This window comes from Amblyraja radiata, chromosome 1 (genome assembly GCF_010909765.2).
Source record: "Amblyraja radiata isolate CabotCenter1 chromosome 1, sAmbRad1.1.pri, whole genome shotgun sequence".
In the NCBI taxonomy this organism is placed as follows: domain Eukaryota; kingdom Metazoa; phylum Chordata; class Chondrichthyes; order Rajiformes; family Rajidae; genus Amblyraja; species Amblyraja radiata.
In genome coordinates this window covers 124,578,010-124,597,137 of record NC_045956.1, presented here as the reverse complement: position 1 = coordinate 124,597,137, position 19,128 = coordinate 124,578,010, and the positions used below count along the sequence as shown (strand labels likewise).

The following is a 19,128-nucleotide window of genomic DNA, read 5'->3' as shown; positions in this document are numbered from 1 at the left end:
TGATTAAGATGTATGTACATTGCTTCTAATTAAAAAAAATATGGATATGCATTCTCTTCCAAAATTAAAGCAAAGGTTGCAGGAAATGACGAAGCAATAGTTCATTCACAGTATAAAGGTGGCAAAGACAAGATCATTGTGTTTTGCTGTTCCTTATTGCAGTTGATTGTGGCGCATGCTGCCTTAAACCAGTGTTATTAATTCCAGGGTTGTAACTCGCTGACATCTGTACATTGGCGAGACCAATTGCAGGCTTGGTGAACGTTTCACTGAACACTTCCGCTCGGTCCGCCTTAACCAACCTGATCTCCCATTTGCTCAGCATTTTAACTCCTCCCATTCCCAATCAGACCTTTCTGTCCTGGGCCTCCTCCATTGTCAGAGTGAGGCCCAGCGCAAATTGGAGGAACAGCACCTCATATTTCGCTTGTGTGGCTTGCACCCCAGTTGTATGAACATTGACTTCTCTAACTTCAAATACCCCTTGCTTTCCCTCTCTCTCTCTCTCTCTCTCTCTCTCTCTCTCTCTCCATCCCCTCCCCTTCCCAGTTCTCCCACCAGTCCTACTGTCTCCGACTGCATTCTACGTCTGTCCCGCCCACACCCCCCCTGTCAGTCTGAAGAAGGGTCTTGACCCAAGGTACTTTGGATCCGTCATCACTAAAGAAGACACAAACAATCTTCCTGATTTACTAGTGGCCAGAGGATCTGTGGTGACGGAGGAACGGAAGGAAATCCACATTAGGCAAGAAATGGTGTTGGATAAACTGATGGGACTGAGGGCTGATAAATCCCCAGGGTCTGATGGTCTGCATCCCACGGTGCTCAAGGAAGTGGCTCTAGAAATTGTGGATGCATTGGTGATCATTTTCCAATGTTCTATAGATTCAGGATCAGTTCCTGTGGATTGGAGGGTAGCTAATGTTATCCCACTTTTTAAGAAAGACGGGAGAGAGAAAACGGAATTATAGACCAGTTAGCCCGAAATTCGTGGTGGGGAAGATGCTGCAGTCAATCATAAAAGCTGAAATAGCAGCACATTTGGATAGCAGTAACAGGATCGATCCGAGTCAGCATGGATTTACGAAGGGGAAATCATGCTTGACTAATCTTTTGCAATTCTTTGAGGATGTAACTAAGAAAATGGACATGGGAGAGCCAGTTGATGTAGTGTACCTGGACTTTCAGAAAGCATTCGATAAGGTTCCACATAGGAGATTAGTGGGCAAAATTATGGCACATGGTATTGGGGGTAAAGTTCTGACATGGATAGCAAATTGGTTGGCAGACAGGAAACAAAGAGTAGGGATTAACGGGTCCCTTTCAGAATGGTAGGCAGTGACTAGTGGGGTACCGCAAGGCTCAATGCCTGGACCGCAGCTATTTACAATATATATTAATGATTTAGATAAAGGGATTACAAGTAACATTCGCAAATTTGCAGATGACACAAAGCTGGGTGGCAGTGTGAACTGTGAGGAGGATGCTATGAGAATGCAGGGTGACTTGGATAGGTTGGGTGAGTGGACAGATGCATGGCAGATGCAGTTTAATGTGGATAAATGTGAGTTTCTCCACTTTGGTAGCAAAAACAGGAAGTCAGATTATTATCTAAATGGTGTCAAATTGGGAGACGAGAAAGTACAACGAGATCTGGGTGTCCTTGTACATCGGTCACTGAAAGTAAGCATGCAGTACAGCAGGCAGTGAAGAAAGCGAATGGCATGTTGGCCTTCATAACGAGGAGTTGAGAAGAGGAGCAAAGAGGTCCTCCTGCAGTTGTACAGGGCCCTAGTGAGACCACACCCGGAGTATTGTGTATTGCAATTGAGGGAGTGCAGCGTAGGTTCACAAGGTTAACTCCCAGGATGGCGGGACTGTCATTTGCTGAGAGAATGGAGAGAGTACTCTGGAATTTAGAAGGATGAGAGGGTATCTTATTGTAACATATACGATTATTAAGGGTTTGGACATGCTAGAGCCTCCTGCACCTATTGTCTATTATCACCCATTCCTTCTCTCCAGAGATTATGCATGTGCTGCTGAGTTACCCCAGCATTTTGTGTCAACTTTCGATTTAAAATAGCATCTGTAGTTCTTTTCAACAGGTTGTTGAGTATATGCTAATACTGTGCAGTAATGATGCATGAATAATAGTGGGAGTGAAACTGTAAGAAGCTGATGTTTGGACATGCAGGCAGCTTTGTCGTTTGTCCTAGAATTGTGCTACTTGAAGTGGAGGTGCACTGACCCAGGCAAGTGAAAACATACAGTCACACTTCTAATTTGTACTAGTATCTAGTTATTTATCAGCAAACATGCCCATTCCTGAATCTCATGGAATGTCCCTCACTGAATGTCTATAATTAGGCTCTTGAAGATGGCCTTGGGTTGAACCTCTGCAGTGATATTCTTGGATTAAGATTATTATCTTCCAGCATCCATTCTCATCGTCTTTTGTACTCATAACGTTAACAATTGTGAAGGGTTGTCTCTACAATTTCCATTGCTGTCAATTTTACAGACTTCAAAGTGAGGCAAATGTTATCTTGAGGCAAAGTGTTGTCTTTACCATCTTGCTTCTAGAATTCTGCTTTTTTTTTTGGGGGGGGGGGGAATGTTTGGGCGAAGGTTGTAATGACTGTAAAGTCCAGTTAGTGACTGAGCTACTTGATACTAATAACACATTCCATCACTTTGGCCAATGGGGGGAGATTGGTGACAGGTCATTGAACATATTTTATTTGTTCTGCATTTTGTAGACAGGATGTGTTAAGTACAACAGTAGCGTTGACACAGGAGGTGGAAAATTTGGGCTAATGTGCCTATGCCCGCCAAAATTGACTGATTGGTCTCAACCTATTCCCCACCTCTTCATCACAATCTTTAAAGTAATGATTTCTCAATTAGCTGTTTAGGTAATTCCCAAATGAGGTGATGTTTTCTGTCTCAGCCATCTAATCCAAGCGAGAGAGGGAGAGTTCCAGATCTGCAGACTTCTGATTGGAAATTTGTTTTCCCCAATTCCCTAGAAATTCTGAAAATTAACAAATGTATGCCCTTGAAGGGAAATAAGTCCTTGTCATCCTATCTAATCTTAATTCTTCCTGCTCCATTCATTTTCCTACGCTCTTATGAATTTGCTGGCCTTAGCATTATCCTTATAAATCTTTTTTCTTTCGGCATGACTAAAATTGCATGGTACTTGAACGATGGTTTAACTAACATTTTATGCTATTCCATTATGATCACCCTGCAGGAGCGTTCTTTACTCCAGTCAATAACGGCAAGTATACCATTAAGCTGCTTCTCTTCCTTTACCTATCTATACTTCTACATTCAGGGATTTCTAGATATTGATCTCTCCATTCCTTTGTCATTCTAGGTATCCTTATATCTTGCATTCACTTGCCATGTTTGCCCATCCCAACTGAAATTGTATTTTGCTTGATAACATTCCATTTGTTACGGTATTTATTTAACCAATCCATTCATGTTTTCCTGTGGCCTAGAACAGTCTCCATCTTGTACTGCCAGATTTGGTATCCTTGACATTTGTTTTCCTTGAAAGTGGCATGACAGGTAGATGGGATGGTCAAGAAGGCCTTTGGCACATTGGCCTTTATTAGTGAGTATTGAGTATAGAAGTTGTGAAGTCATGTTACAGTTGTACCAGCCACATTTAGAGTATCGTGTTCTGTTTTGGTCACCCTGTTATAGGAAAGGTGTTGTTAAGCTGGAAAGGATGCAGAGAAGATTTACGAGGATGTTGCCAGGACTTGTGGACCAGAACTATAGGGAGAGGTTGAGAGGCGAGGAGTTTATTCCTCGGAGCGCAGGAGGATGAGGGATGACTTTTGGAGGTGCAAAATATTATGAGAGGAATTGATGGGGTGAATGCACAGTCTTTTACCCAGATTAGAGGAATCAAGAACCAGAGGACATAGGTTTAAGGTGAGAGGGGGAAAGATTTAATAGGAACCCGAGGGGCAACTTGTTTTATGCAAAGGATAGTAGGTATATGGAACGATCTGACACCAGAGGAGGAGGTTGCTGCAGGTACTATCACAATCTTTGAAAAACATTTGGACAGGTACACAGATAGGATCAGTTTAGAGGGATTATTGCGAAATGCAGGCGGGTGGGACGTGTAAATGGGATGTTGGTCGGTGTAACAAGCTGGGCCGAAGGGCCTGCCTCCACCCTGTATGACTCAATGACGTGACAAATTTAATGGTTTGGGGCCATAAAAAATAAATAGGGATGCGAGTGTGGCAGCTCTACTAGAATTGGTAGAGCTAGTTTGGGATCATAATTCTTCAGCTTTACAGCTAGAAAGTTGTCGGGGACAATCTTGTTTTTTTGTAATGTAATCCCTCAGGATAGAGAATGACTTGTTTCCACTCGGGCTTTGTCAGAACCCTGAAAATCAATGGGGGAACTGCTGATTCTCCTTTCGATTGCCATTCGGTAAGATCCTGACCTCTGTGCCTTTATTTAGACAGGATCTGTGTTTTGATTTGGGGAGCATTTCTAGCTGCTGGAAGGAGTGCCTGTTGTGTGGCAAATGCATGCTGCTGCCTCCCAGCTCTGAGAAGTAGCTCAATACTGATCTTGGATGCTGTCCACGGAGAATTTTCATGTTCTCTCTATGACTGGAGGTCATTTAATCGCCTGCTATTGTTGACATTTGGATATGTACAGCTTGGTGCACAACTTACAGACCTGTTGTCTCACAGCTCTGTTGACCTGGGTTCACCCACTTGACTTCTGGTGCAGCCAATAAGAAGTTTGCATAATTTCCCTCTGACCGCATGGGTTTCTCTCATGTGCTCCAGTCACTGGGTACTGACCTCCCCATCTTTGAAGGTGGCACTATAGGAGGCACTTGCTCAAAAAAGCAGCCAGTATCATCAAGGAGCCACACCACCTTGGCCTCACTTCGCTCCCTCCATCGGGAAGAATGTACAAATGTCTGAAAACAATAATCTCCAGGTTCAGGAACAACATCTTCCCAGCAACCATCAGACCCTTGAACACCACAAACAGACTATGAATTATAAACTACAAACTAACTTGGTTGCATTAAGGACTTTGGGCTTTTTGCACTCATTTATTGATTTGTAATAAATTTAATTTGTAATTAATTGATTTTTGTTTATTATGTTGTCTATGAGTACTGTGTTTACAGACCTATTATGCTGCTGCAAGTAAGCCTTTCATTGTTCAATTTTTGGTACATATGACAAATGCTCTTAACTTGACTATTGGCGTCAGTGCTTTTTTTTCACCATCTGTTGCCATTTTTTATATAGCAGTCTCTCAGCGTCGAGAAGAATCCCGAAACATTTGTCCGACCGGAAAATCGTTATGATGTGAATCGCAGGCGACACAATTCTTCAGATAGTTTGGAGTCTGCTGGGGCCCGTTCTGGTGGAGGTGTGTTAATTCATCATCTAGTAAGTGTGGTGCGAGAATTAAAATGTGCTTGGAGGTACTACGGGGTGGTTAGTGAAAATAGCATTTTTAATCATTATCAGGCTTTGAAGATGTTGGAATTGATACTTAAATGTATAACGTATTTTGAACATTTTGTTTTGCACATCATTTGTTTTCTTTGTACAACCCTCTTGTGCTTAGTTCATTCCATGCACGAAAGGGTTGTACGCAAATATAACTAATTCAGGATTGCTGTGAAATGTGGTCAGGCTTGCATAACAGGGTGGATTAAAAATCATTTCCTGAAGTTTTATCTGGGTGATATCTTGATTTATTTGGTATCATATTAATTTTCTGAGAATACATTATTTGGTATATTTAAACATCTTATTCTATACACGTTCAATGTATTCTATTTATTAGCCCTATCTCTGTTATTCATGTATTATTTGGTTGAGTTTGTTGTGGATAAACATTGATCCATTGCAAAACCTGCACATTTCAAAGGATTGGAATTATTTGGTGTTTTCTTTTTATTCCATAAACTGAAATTGGATAAAACAAATTAGCTGGAATTAATTTAATTGTTCTGTATGTCCACAAGTGGTTTGTTAAAAGCCAAAAGTCTGGATGAAGACTAGGAGGAATAAGTATAGGAGTAAGGCAGTAGCCCTAAAAGCCATTTGATAAAATTAAGGCCAACATTCTGCCTCCATTCACTTTTATTTCACTTTACCTTGATTCCTTGATTCATTCAACATTCAAAGTTCAGTTCATTCCTTAAATGCAACCGGACTCTCATCGATAGCAAATTCCTAAGATTGTTACTTCTCCAAATAAATATTTTTCTCTCCCTTTTACAAAATGCTGCCTACTGATTCTTTTGATCTAGATACAGCAGATGCAATAAATTGTTTATCTCGTGGGGCACTGCCCTTTCATCCCTGAAATCATTGTTGCGTTTTCTCACAGTGAAGGACATCCTTCCTTGAGTAAAGTAGCATAGAATGGTTACAGCGCGGAAGGAGTCCATTTGGCTTGTTGTATCTGTGTTGTCCACAAATACAATTCAGCTAATCTCACTTCTCCTGCCCTCTCCAGAAAGCCCCACAATTTATGCCCTTAATTAGCTCTTTTCAGTGTTGTAATTTAATATCGGCCCAAAGCAATTGCTGTGTAAATAAAAATATTTAAAACAATTCTTTGTCAGTTATCATTCCAGGCCTGCAAGTTGTTGATCTATCTACAAATGGGAATAGCTTATTTCTATACAGTTCATTCAGAAAGTATTCAGACCCCTTCACTTTTTACACATTTTGTTACGTTACAGCCTTATTTTAAAATGATTAAATTCATTTTTTTATCATCAATCTCCACACAATACCCCAGAATGAAGAAGCGAAAACAGGTGTTTAGAAATTTTTGCAAAGTAATTATAAATAAATAACTGAAATATCACATTTACATAAGTATTCAGACCCTTTGCTATGACACTCAAAATTGAGCTTAGGTTCATCCTGTTTCCATTGATTATCCTTGAGATGTTTCTACAACTTGATTGGAGTCCACCAGTGGTAAATTAAAGTGATTGGACATGATTTGGAAAGGCACACACCTGTCTATATGTCCCACAGTTGACAGTGCGTGTCAGAGTAAAAACCAAGCCATGAAGATGAAGGAATTGTCCGTAGACCTCCGAGACAGGATTGTGTTGAGGCACAGATCTGGGGAAGGGTATAAAACAATTTCTGCAACATTTCAGGTCCTGAAGAGCACAGTGGCCTCTGTCATTCTAAAATGGAAGTACTTTAGAACCAACAGGATTCTTCATGGAGCTGGCCGCCCGGCCAAACTGAGCAATATGGGGAGAAGGGCCTTGGTCAGGGAGGTGATCAAGAACCCGATGGTCACTCTGACAATGCACCAGAGTTCTTCTGTGGAGATAGGAGAACCTTCCAGAAGGATAACTATATCTGCAGGTCTCCACCAATCAGGCCTTTAGTGGCCTGACGGAAGCCACTCCTCAGTAAAAGGCTCATGACAGCCGCTTGGAGTTTGCCAAAAGGCACCAAAAGGACTCTCAGACCATGAGAAACAAGATTCTCTAGTCTGATTAAACCAAGATTGAACTCTTTGGCCTGAATGCCAAGCATCATGTGTGGACGAAACCAGGCACTGCTCGTCACCTGGCCAATACCATACCTACGATGAAGCATGGTGGTGGCAACATCATGCTGTGGGGATGTTTTTCAGCGGCAGGAACTGGGAGACTGGTTAGGATTGAGGGAAAGATGAACGGAGTAAAGTACAGAGAGATCCTTGATAAAAACCTGCTCCAGAGCGTTCTGGACCTCAGACTGGGGCGGAGGTTCACCTTCCAACAGGACAACAACCCTCAGCACACAGCCAAGACAATGCAGGAGTGACTTCGTGACAAGTCTGTGAATGTCCTTGAGTGGCCCAGCCAAAGTCTGGACTTGAACCCGATCGAACATCTCCGGAGGAACCTGAAAATCGTTGTGCATCGACGCTCCCCATCCAACCTGAAAGAACTTGAGAGGATCTGCAGAGAAGAATGGGAGAAATTACCCAAATACAGGTGTGCAAAGATTGTAGCGTTATACCCAAGAAGACTTGAGGCTGTAATCACTGCCAAAGGTAGTGAGTAAAGGGTCTGAATACTTATGTAAATGCGATATTTCAGTTATTTATTTTTAATTACTTTGCAAACATTTCTAAACACCTCTTTTGCTGTTTTATTATGGGGTATTATGTGTAGATTGATGATTTAAAAAGAAAAGGAATTTAATCCATTTAGGATAAGGCTGTAATGTAACAAAATGTGGAAAAAGTAAAGGGGTCTGAATACTTTTGGAATGCATTGTATGTATCTGTGCATTCTACCTATACTTTGTATTTGACACCTCCTATTTGGTTTCTTTGCAATCACCTCAATTCTGAGGAGAACAATCCCAATCCCTCTAGTGTGGCCACATAACTGAAGCTCACTCATCCCTGCAATCATTTAGTAATCATCTGAGCCTTCTCTAAAACATTCTCATCTTTCCTAAAGTATGGAACCGTGAACTGTATACAATACTCCAAATGTTGCTGAACTAGTGTTGTGTAACATCTTCTGATGACTTCATTGCCTTTGAACTATTTATGAAGTCCTGAATCCTCAATGCTGCTCTAAGCATTTTCTTAACCTGCCAAGCTGCTTCAATAAAACTGTCTCGCACACCTCCTGATCTCTTTCCTTTTGTTCCACTTTTAGAATTGCTCGCTCTAATTTATTTATTCCCGGCATTATATCAGACCCCATTTGTCAGCATGGAAGCTGACTTTTATCTCTCCACCCATTCAAAGAGCTTGTCCAAATCTACTGATCTGTACTATCCTCTGTGCAAACCAGATTTGGACATGGTTTGCAATGCATCCAAATGTCCAAATCAATGTGAAGGAAAATGATAGCCTTAGTGCTAACCCCAGAAAGAAAATTGCATTTCTCTTCAGCCCAATAAAAAGCCTATTTCACGTCTACTTTATTTCTTGCCACTTAGGGCAACTTTCTAGCAATGACACTTTAGTTGTAACAATCCTATGACCTTCAGTCTTGATGGCATATCTTTCTGTGGTATCTCATCAAATGCTTTTTGTAAGACGATATATACTTTTCACAAAGCATTTCACTCATCTGTCTCTTTTAGTTAGATAGAGCTCAAAGTCAAAGGAAATGGGGAGAATAGACAACAGGAGTAGGCCAATTGGGCTCTTTGAGCCTGCACTGCCATTCACAGTGATCATGGCTGATCATCCACAATCTGTACCCCATTCCTGCCTCCTCTCCCTGACTCCGCTATTTTTAAGAGCTCTATCAAACTCTCTTGAAAGCATCTATAGAATTGGACTCCACTGCCTTCTGAGGCAGAGAATTCCACAGACTCACAATCATCTGTGAATTTGTTTTTCCTCATCTCCGTTCTAAATGGCTTACCCCTCATTCTTAAACTGTGGCCCCTGGTTCTGGACTCCTCAACATCAGGGACATGTTTCCTGCCTCTAGCGTGTCCAAACCCTTAATAATCTTTTATGTTTCAATAAGATCCCCTCATTCTTCTAAACTCCTGAGTATACAAGCCCAGCTGCTCCATTCTCTCAGCATATGGCAGTTCCGCCAAACCGGGAACTAACCTCATGAACCTACGTTGCACGCCCTCAATAGCAAGAATGTCCTTCCTCAAATTTGGAGACCAAAACTGCATACAACACTCCAGGTGTGGTCTCACTAGGGCCCTGTACAACTGCAGAAGGACCTATTTGCTCCTATACTCAACTCGTCTTGCTATGAAGGCCAACATGCCATTTGCTTCCTTCACTGCCTGCTGTACCTGCATGCTTCCTTTCAGTGACTGATGAACAAGGACCCCCAGATCTCGTTGTCCTTCCCCTTTTCCCAACTTGACACCATTCAGATAATAATCTGCCTTCCTTATTTTGCCATCAAAGTGGATAAGCTCACATTTATCCACATTAAACTGCATCTGCCATGCATCTCCCCACTCACCCAACCTTCCCAAATCACCCTGCATCCTCATAGCATCCTCCTCACAGTTCACACTGCTACACAGCTTTGTGTCATCTGCAAATTTGCGAATGTTAATTTTAATCCCTTCATCTAAATCATTAATGTATATTGTAAATAGCTGCGGTTCCAGCACCGAGCCTTGCGGTTCCCCACTAGTCACTGCCTGCCGTTCTGAAAGGGACCCGTTAATCCCTACTCTTTGTTTCCTGTCTGCCAACCAATTTTCTCTCCAGGAACGGGGTACTGATTGTGGATGATCAGCCATGATCACAGTGAATGGCGGTGTTGGCTCGAGGGGCCAAATGGCCTATTCCTGCACCTATCGTCTATTGTCCATTTATTTCAAAATAAAACTCTTGCATTAGATAGATATGATTTAATCGCTAACTAATTCTGCTGGCTTTCTCTAATTAGCTCCATATGATTGCTTACCCAGATTTTGTTTCTAGAACTTTGCCTATCACTGAGGTTAACTGGGATTTAGTTACTAGATGCTAGGTTTAATTTAGCACTTCAGTGATGAGTAAGGATATAGCAGTTGCTTGTCACACAGTCTGAAAAAGGATTGCAACCCAAAGTGTTGCCTGTGTGACCCACTGAGTTCCTCCAGCACTTTTGCATTGATCGATGGTGTAACACTTGTTTCCAAATCCTCAGGCATCAGCCTGAACATTCGGAAAATTACGGCCAAGGTCACTTATAATTTCCTCTCTTTTGTCTCAATAATGTTGGATACGTCCCATCTGGACCATTGATTTATCCACTTCAAGTTCTAATTGGTTTTCTCGTTGCACCTCCTCTCAATATTTAGCTGCACCAAACTTCCACTGCTGAGACTGTAGCAGCAGCAAAAAGTCATACAGTGCGGGAACAGGCCTTTCGGCCCAACTTGGCCATATCGACTAAGATGTCCCATCTCCACTAGTCCTGCCTGCCTGCGTTTGACCCATATCCCTCTAAACATTTCCTCTCCACGTATCTGTCCAAATGTCTTTTAAATAACCATATAACCATATAACAATTACAGCACGGAAACAGGCCATCTCGGCCCTTCTAGTCCGTGCCGAACAATTATTTCCCCCTAGTCCCATCTACCTGCACTCAGACCATAACCCTCCATTCCTTTCCCATCCATATACCTATCCAATTTATTTTTAAATGATAAAATCGAACCTGCCTCCACCACTTCCACTGGAAGCTCATTCCACACAGCTACCACTCTCTGAGTAAAGAAGTTCCCCCTCATGTTACCCCTGAACTTCTGTCCCTTAATTCTGAAGTCATGTCCTCTTGTTTGAATCTTCCCTACTCTCAATGGGAAAAGCTTGTCCACGTCAACTCTGTCTATCCCTCTCATCATTTTAAAGACCTCTATCAAATCCCCCCTTAACCTTTTGCGCTCCGGAGAATAAAGACCTAACTTATTCAACCTTTCTCTGTAACTTAGTTGCTGAAACCCAGACAACATTCTAGTAAATCTCCTCTGTACTCTCTCTATTTTGTTGACATCCTTCCTGTAATTGGGCGACCAAAATTGTACACCATACTCCAGAATTGGTCTCACCAATGTCTTGTACAATTTTAACATTACATCCCAACCTCTATACTCGATGCTCTGATTTATAAAGGCTAGCATACAAAAAGCTTTCTTTACCACCTTATCTACATGAGATTCCATCTTCAGGGAACTATGCACAGTTATTCCTAGATCCCTCTGTTCAACTGCATTCCTCAATTTGCTACCATTTACCATGTACGTCCTATTTTGATTTGTCCTGCCAAGATGTAGCACCTCACACTTATCAGCATTAAACTCCATCTGCCATCTTTCAACCCATTCTTCCAAATGGCCTAAATCTCTCCGTAGACTTTGGAAATCTACTTCATTATCCACAACACCATCTATCTTAGTATCATCTGCATACTTACTAATCCAATTTACCACACCTTCATCCAGATCATTGATGTACATGACAAACAACAGTGGACCCAACACAGATCCCTGAGGCACCCCACTAGTCACCTGCCTCCATCCTGACAAACAGCCATCCACCATTACTCTCTGGCGTCTCCCATTCAGTCACTGTTGAATCCATCTTGCTACTCCTGCATTTATACCCAACAATTGAACCTTCTTAACCAACCTTCCATGAGGAACCTTGTCAAAGGCCTTACTAAAGTCCATATAGACAACATCCACTGCTTTACCCTCATCAATTTCTCTAGTAACCTCTTCAAAAAATTCAAGAAGATTAGTCAAACATGATCTTCCAGGCACAAATCCATGTTGACTGTTCCTAATCAGACCCTGTTTATCCAGATGCTTATATATATTATCTCTAAGTATCTTTTCCATTAATTTGCCCACCACTGAAGTCAAACTAACAGGTCTATAATTGCTAGGTTTACTCTTAGAACCCTTTTTAAACAATGGAACAACATGCGCAGTACGCCAATCCTCGGGCACTATTCCCGTTTCTAATGACATTTGAAATATTTCTGTCATAGCCCCTGCTATTTCTACACTAACTTCCCTCAATGTCCTAGGGAATATCCTGTCAGGACCTGGAGACTTATCCACTTTTATATTTTTCAAAAGTGTCAGTACTTCCTCTTCTTTGAATCTCATAGTTTCCATAGCTACTCTACTTGTTTCCCTTACCTCACATAATTCAATATCCTTCTCCTTGGTGAATACCGAAGAAAAGAAATTGTTCAATATCTCCCCCATCTCTTTTGGCTCTGCAGATAGCTGTCCACTCCGACTCTCTAATGGACCAATTCTATCCCTCGTTATCCTTTTGCTATAAATATAGCTGTCGAAACCCATTGGATTTACTTTCACCTTACTTGCCAATGCAACCTCATATCTTTTAGCTTTTCTAATTTCTTTCTTAAGATTCTTTTTACATTCTTTATACTCCTCACGCACCTCATTCACTCCATGCTGCCTATAATTATTGTAGATCTCCCTCTTTTTCCGAACCAAGTGTCCAATTTCCCTTGAAAACCATGGCTCTTTCCAATTTTTACTATTTCCTTTCAACTGAACAGGGACATAAAGATTCTGTACTTAAAATTTCCCCTTTAAATGTCCTCCATTTCTCTTCTACATCCTTCCCATAAAACAAAATGTCCCAATTGACTCTTTTTAAATCCTTTCGCATCTCATCAAAGTTAGCCTTTCTCCAATCAAAAATCTTAACCCTAGGTCCAGTTCTAACCCTCTCCATAATTATATTGAAACTAATGGTATTGTGATCACTGGACCCGAATGTTGTTATAGCACCAGACTCAACTACATCCTCTGGCAGCTCATTCCATATACCCACCACCCAATGTATGGAAAAAGGTGCTCCTCGGGTTCCTGATAAATCTACCCCTTCTCAAGCATCCTTTAATTGAGATTAATGTAAAGTATTTAATTTGTTCCTCAACTATACCTTCTGCCTCCACGAGTACATTTCTCTTTTGGTTTCTAATTGGCCCTATCTCTCTTATAATATATTTCCTGTCAACTTGCTTAGAGAATATGTTTGGATTTTTTTTAATGTTTACTGCGTTTTCTTGCAAGGCTGTTGCATTTCCGGACTGAACTTTCTGGAATCAAGTTGTTTGTTTCTGTGCTAACCATCTTATAAGCACCATGTTTGGAATGGTCTTTTCATTCAAATCATTGGTAGATAACACAAGTAACAATGCCAGGACCATGACCATGTGTGACTTAATTGGAACCTGCTAATACTAAAGTTTCCAGTTGATTCCCAAGTTTTATTTATTTCAGTTAATCAATCTTCAATTCATACATGATAATGCAGTATCCCGGACCTTATGAACTTGACTTCTCATACAAGCTCTTCTGTGGCAACTCCACAAATATATTTATGAAAATCCAAACATCAGCTGGTTTCCTTCATCCAGTCTGCTTATAAGATGGTTGTATGGTACATAATCGCATTTGAAGCATCACAACTTCTAATTGATTAATTTCTTTATCTGAGGGAAATTATAAGGTCATGTCAAAAGGAACAGGAGTAGATTTAGGCCATTTGACCCATCAAGTCTACTCTGCCATTCAGTCATTGCTGATCTATTTCTCCCTCCCATTATCCTGCCATCGCCCGTAACCTTTGACCTGTACTAATCAAGAATCTATTTATCTCTGCCTTAAAACCATGTACTGACTTGGCCCCCACAGCATTCTGTGGTAAAGAATTTCACAGATTCACTACCCTCTGACTAAAGAAATGTCTCCTCATCTCCTTCTTAAAAGAACGTCCTTTAATTCTGAGGTTGTGACCTCTAGTCCTCTCCACATAGAGAGACTCTCGTAGACTCTCGTAGAGATCTAGTAGACTCTCCACATCCATTGTGGTACATTTGTAAAATTGTCCTGAATTTTTAACCGTGATATAAATAGTGCATAAAATCGAAGTAGGAAATAAACACTGAAAAAATCCATCTTGCCTTCTGGTTCATGTGCGACATTTGGCCACCTTTGTCAGCCCAAATCTTTGTCCTCACTGAATCAGCAATTGAGACAGTTACAATTTGTGGAATTCTTTGGTTGAGTTGTCCTATACTGCACAGCCAATCCAATCCTTCCACTTCACTTTAGGCCTTTAATTATCTCTCTGGCTTCTGTCCTGGCTATGCACTTCATGGCATTTTAAATTAATTTAATTGATCTTCCCTTTCGGATGGGCAATCTTTTGCAAACATCTTGAAGAACAGTATTGTGGGATTATCTACCTTGTTTATTATTTTCAGATCGGGAATAAATTGTGTTTGATTTGTAGGAAACTTTGGAAGAAAAGAGAAGAATGGTTGGCGGACACACACAAGGGGCACAGACACTGTAAATCCAAGAAGTGGCTACCATGGAGGAAATTCCCGTGCCCGAAGTGGTACTTTTCATGGAGGAAAAGCTCCACCGTTGCACGAAAATAACTTAACGGAAGAAGAAAATGCAAAGAGGGAAGAAAAGGAGAAGACTAAACAATTTGAGGCTGAGGATTTTGTAGGTTGATTTTTTTAAAATAAACATCTCACTACTTAATGTTAAATTATTTTATTCTAATTTGTTTTGTAAATTCATCAAATAAGCACAGATAATGATGTCAATGGTGATGCATTAGGCCATCACCATCTCACTTAAGATGTTGCGTATGCATTTTCAAGCTATTTCTAAAACATGTTGCAATAAATTGTATCATTTTAAGTTCAATTTTGTTTACCGTACAAAAATATTATGCTTCGTCTCGCATTGTTTTTCCCCCCTGTCAATTTATGCACAAGCTGGTAATATGAGAAATTGATTTTGTGTTTGTTGGTGTGATCATTTCACATTCACGGTCATATTTGAAACTTCAGTACTTGCAGCGCCATGGTTTCTGGGCCAATATTCCAAATTATTAGAAGTTTACGTTATTGATCAGTACATTGGTTGTGCTCTCTTTGACATGCATAAAGATAGAATATTGTCCTTATTATTTAATACTGTAAGTCAATTATGGAAATCCGATAGTTTTTTGGGGGGATGGGGAGTTAAAAGCTAAACAGTGTCATCTATGTACTCGATAGTTATATTTTAAGACTATTACAATTTTGTTTCAGGTGCTGGTGCCATTATGATTTCAATTGTAAATCTTGCAGTATTTAGACGTTCATTTGAACATTGTTCAAAATTGTTTCATCAATACTCATTCTCAATGAGTGCAGCGTAGGTTCACAAGGTTAATTCTCGGGATGGAGTGATTGTCATATGATGAACGAATGGAGTGACTGGGCTTGTATTCACTGGAATTTAGAAGGATGAGAGGGAATCTTATAGAAACATATAAAATTATTAAGGGATTGGACATGCTAGATGCAGGAAACATGTTCCCGATGTTGGGGAAGTCCAGAACCAGGAGCCACAGTTTAAGAATAAGGGGTAGACCATTTAGAACTGAGATGAGGAAAAACTTTTTCACACAGAGTTGTGAATTTGTGGAATTCTCTGCCTTAGAAGGCAGCGATTCACTGGATGCATTCAAAAGATAGTTAGATAGAGCTCGTAGGGCTAGTGGAATCAAGGGGTATTGGGAGGGCAGGAACGGAATACTGAATGTGGATGATCAGCCATGATCACATTGAATGACTGTGCTGGCTCGAAGCATGACCTACTCCTGCGCCTATTGTCTATGTATCAATGAGATCACGTGCCTCAGGTTTTACAGAAAGATCAATTCTGTAGAAACAAGGAACCGCAGATGTTGGAAAATTCGAAGGTAGACAAAAATGCTGGAGAAACTCATCGGGTGCGGCAGCATCTATGGAGCGAAGGAATAGGCGAGACCCTTCTTCAGATCGATTGTGGGGTTGGGGGGAAGAATGCAAGGATGGGGCAGGACAAAGCATGGCATGTGAACACTGGCAAGTGGGAGTTTGATGGACAGATGGTTGGACAAAGGCCAGAAATGGAATAAAAAGCTGTAAGACAAAAGGATTGAAGAGAGTGACTTGTGAAGCCAGAGGAAAAAAAATGTAGGAGTGGGGAGAAATAGGTGAGGCTCGGTGGTTCACAAGTGTGGGGGGGATGTGGGGAGGGAAGAAAGGGGGCTCGTGGGATAGAAATGGGTGAGGGGGGAGGGGGTGCGGTTGTTTAAGGTTATGTAAAATTGGAGAATTCAATGTTTATTCCATTGGGTTGTAAGCTACCCAAATGGAATATGAGGTGCTGTTCCTCCAGTTTGCGTGCAACCTCACTGGCAATGGAGGAGGCCGAGGACAGAAATATTAGTATGGGAATGGAACGGGGAGTTTAAATGTTTAGCAACTGGTCTTGGCTAACCGAGCGGAAGTTTTCAGCGAAATGTTTGACGAGTCTACAATTGGACCGCAATGTACAGGGAGTCCACATCGGGAAAACTGGGTGCATTAGATAAAGTTAAATAATATCTTGCTGTATTGATGTCTTGATAATGTCTTGAGTGTAATGCTTTAGAAATCCTGTTGGGATGCCACAGGAATAGACCCTTCTACCCACAATGTCCATTGCCAATGGGCTATATGTTTCCAGTAATAGGAGAGTCTAGAACCAGAGGGCATAGCCTTCGAATAAAAGGATGTACCCACAGAATGGAGATGAGGGGGTATTTCTTTATAAGAAAGTGAATCGGTGGAATTCATTGTCGTAGACTGCAATGGTATTTTAAGGCGGAGATTGATAGGTTCTTGATTAGGAAGGGCATCAAAGGTTACAGGGAGAAGACAGTAGAATGGGGTTGAGAAGGAAAAAATAGATCAGTCATGATTGAATGGCAGAGTAGACTCGATTTGTTACTAACACCTATGAGAGAGAGAGAAGCGAATGTCACCAAACTTCTGAATTCTCTGGGGTGGAACCCTCTCCAAGACAGACGTGAAGCTCACCGTTTGACCTGTTTTTACAAAATGTTAAATGGTCAGCTCGACATAGATTACAAGACCTACACCAAATCCAAACCAATTAGGAGCAGACAAGGGCATTCGATCCAATTTGTGATCCTAGCTACAAAGACAGATGTGTACAGCAATTCATTCTTCCCCTGCACAATTAAAGCATGGAATAATCTCCACCCTACTATAGTTACCCAACCAGATGCAACTAAATTTAAAGTAGCTCTTTCTTCCCAATAACCCTTTCTGGCTTAAGACCTCCCTCCACCACCTCCAGTTTAAATTCCATTTGGAATATTTTGGAGGACCAAGAAACCAAGAACCAAGATTGGCAGAATGGTTAATTCTGCTCCTATATTTTATGGTCAAACATGATATGAAAATCAACACTTCTTTCTGCACATAATCCGTGAACCCATGGTTTTGTGCATATCTAAAAGCTGCTTAATACCATTATTATACACAGTTAATGGCAAGACCCTCAACAATGTTGTTGTGCAGAGGGATCACAGTCCAAGTGCATAACTCACTGAAGGTGGTAGCTCTTGTAGATAGGGTGGTAAAGAATGCATATGGTATGCTTGCTTTCATTGCTAGGGGAATTGAATATAAGAGTCAGGAAGTCATCATGCAGCTCTATAGGACTTTTAGTTAGGTTTCTTTTGGTGTATTGTGTGCAGTCATGGTCACCCCATTATAGTAACGATTTGGAGAGGGTGCAGAGAAGGTTTTACCAGAATGCTGCCTCATTTAGAGGGGTACCCTATATAGGCAAATGAGATCAGTCCAGCTCGGCATAAACATTGTGGGCACAACCTGTGTTGTGTGGTTGTGTATATGCTGCCTCCTCCTCCACCACCACCCACAACTGTTCCAGGCCATTACTACCCTCTGTGATTTAAAAAAAAAAACCTCACCTCGCATATCTCCCATGGATCTATTGCTTTTGTCAATCCTTGTCCCAGTCTGTCACGTCAATAGTAGATAAATCAAATAGGAAATACACTTTGAATAAGCATGACCGGAAGCTATACTGGTTTTTATTTCTATAATGTTGTTTTCAAATGTAACCATCCTCTAAATATTGTGTCAACACAAGGCAGAAGGGTTTAAAGACTGTCTAGGAAAGAACTGCAGATGCTCGTTTACACCGAAGGTAGACACAAAGTGCGAGAGTAACTCAGCGGGACATGCAGCATCTCTGGATAGAAGGAAAGGGAGACTTTTCGGGTCGAGATTCTATGATTAAAATATGTCTGATTTTACAATTTTTGGTGAATGGAAAGTTGAGTGGACTTATTTCACTGGATGTGGAGCTAAAAAACTGCTGGAAGAACTTGGCCCTCTGCTGCAGAGGTAGAAGGACAATCAACAAACCCTGTATTGTAAATGCTTAGCCTCCACAGATGATCCATGACTAGCTACAGTGCCCTCAATACTGTTTGGGACAAAGACCCATCATTTATTTATTTGCCTCTGTACTCCACAATTTGAGATTTGTAATAGAAAAAATCACATGTGGTTTCAGTGCACATTATCAGATTTTAATAAAGGCCATTTTTATACATTTTGGTTTCACCATGTAGAAATTACAGCAGAGTTTATACACAGTTCCTCCCCATTTCAGGGCACCAGAATGTTTGGGACACAGCAATGTCATGTAAATGAATGTAGTTATG

General features: G+C 41.0%; 1 protein-coding gene across 2 annotated transcripts in view; it reads left to right on the top strand.

Moving 5' to 3' along the window:
* The window catches only part of gpbp1 (GC-rich promoter binding protein 1), an 81,689-nt gene that overhangs the window by 36,720 nt on the left and 25,841 nt on the right, over positions 1–19,128 (top strand). For both annotated transcript variants that reach the window (XM_033030201.1, XM_033030208.1), the window contains exons 4-5: positions 5,316–5,439; positions 14,827–15,047. In XM_033030201.1, coding sequence (XP_032886092.1) covers positions 5,316–5,439; positions 14,827–15,047 — 345 coding nt within the window. The remainder of the gene's footprint in view (positions 1–5,315; positions 5,440–14,826; positions 15,048–19,128) is intronic.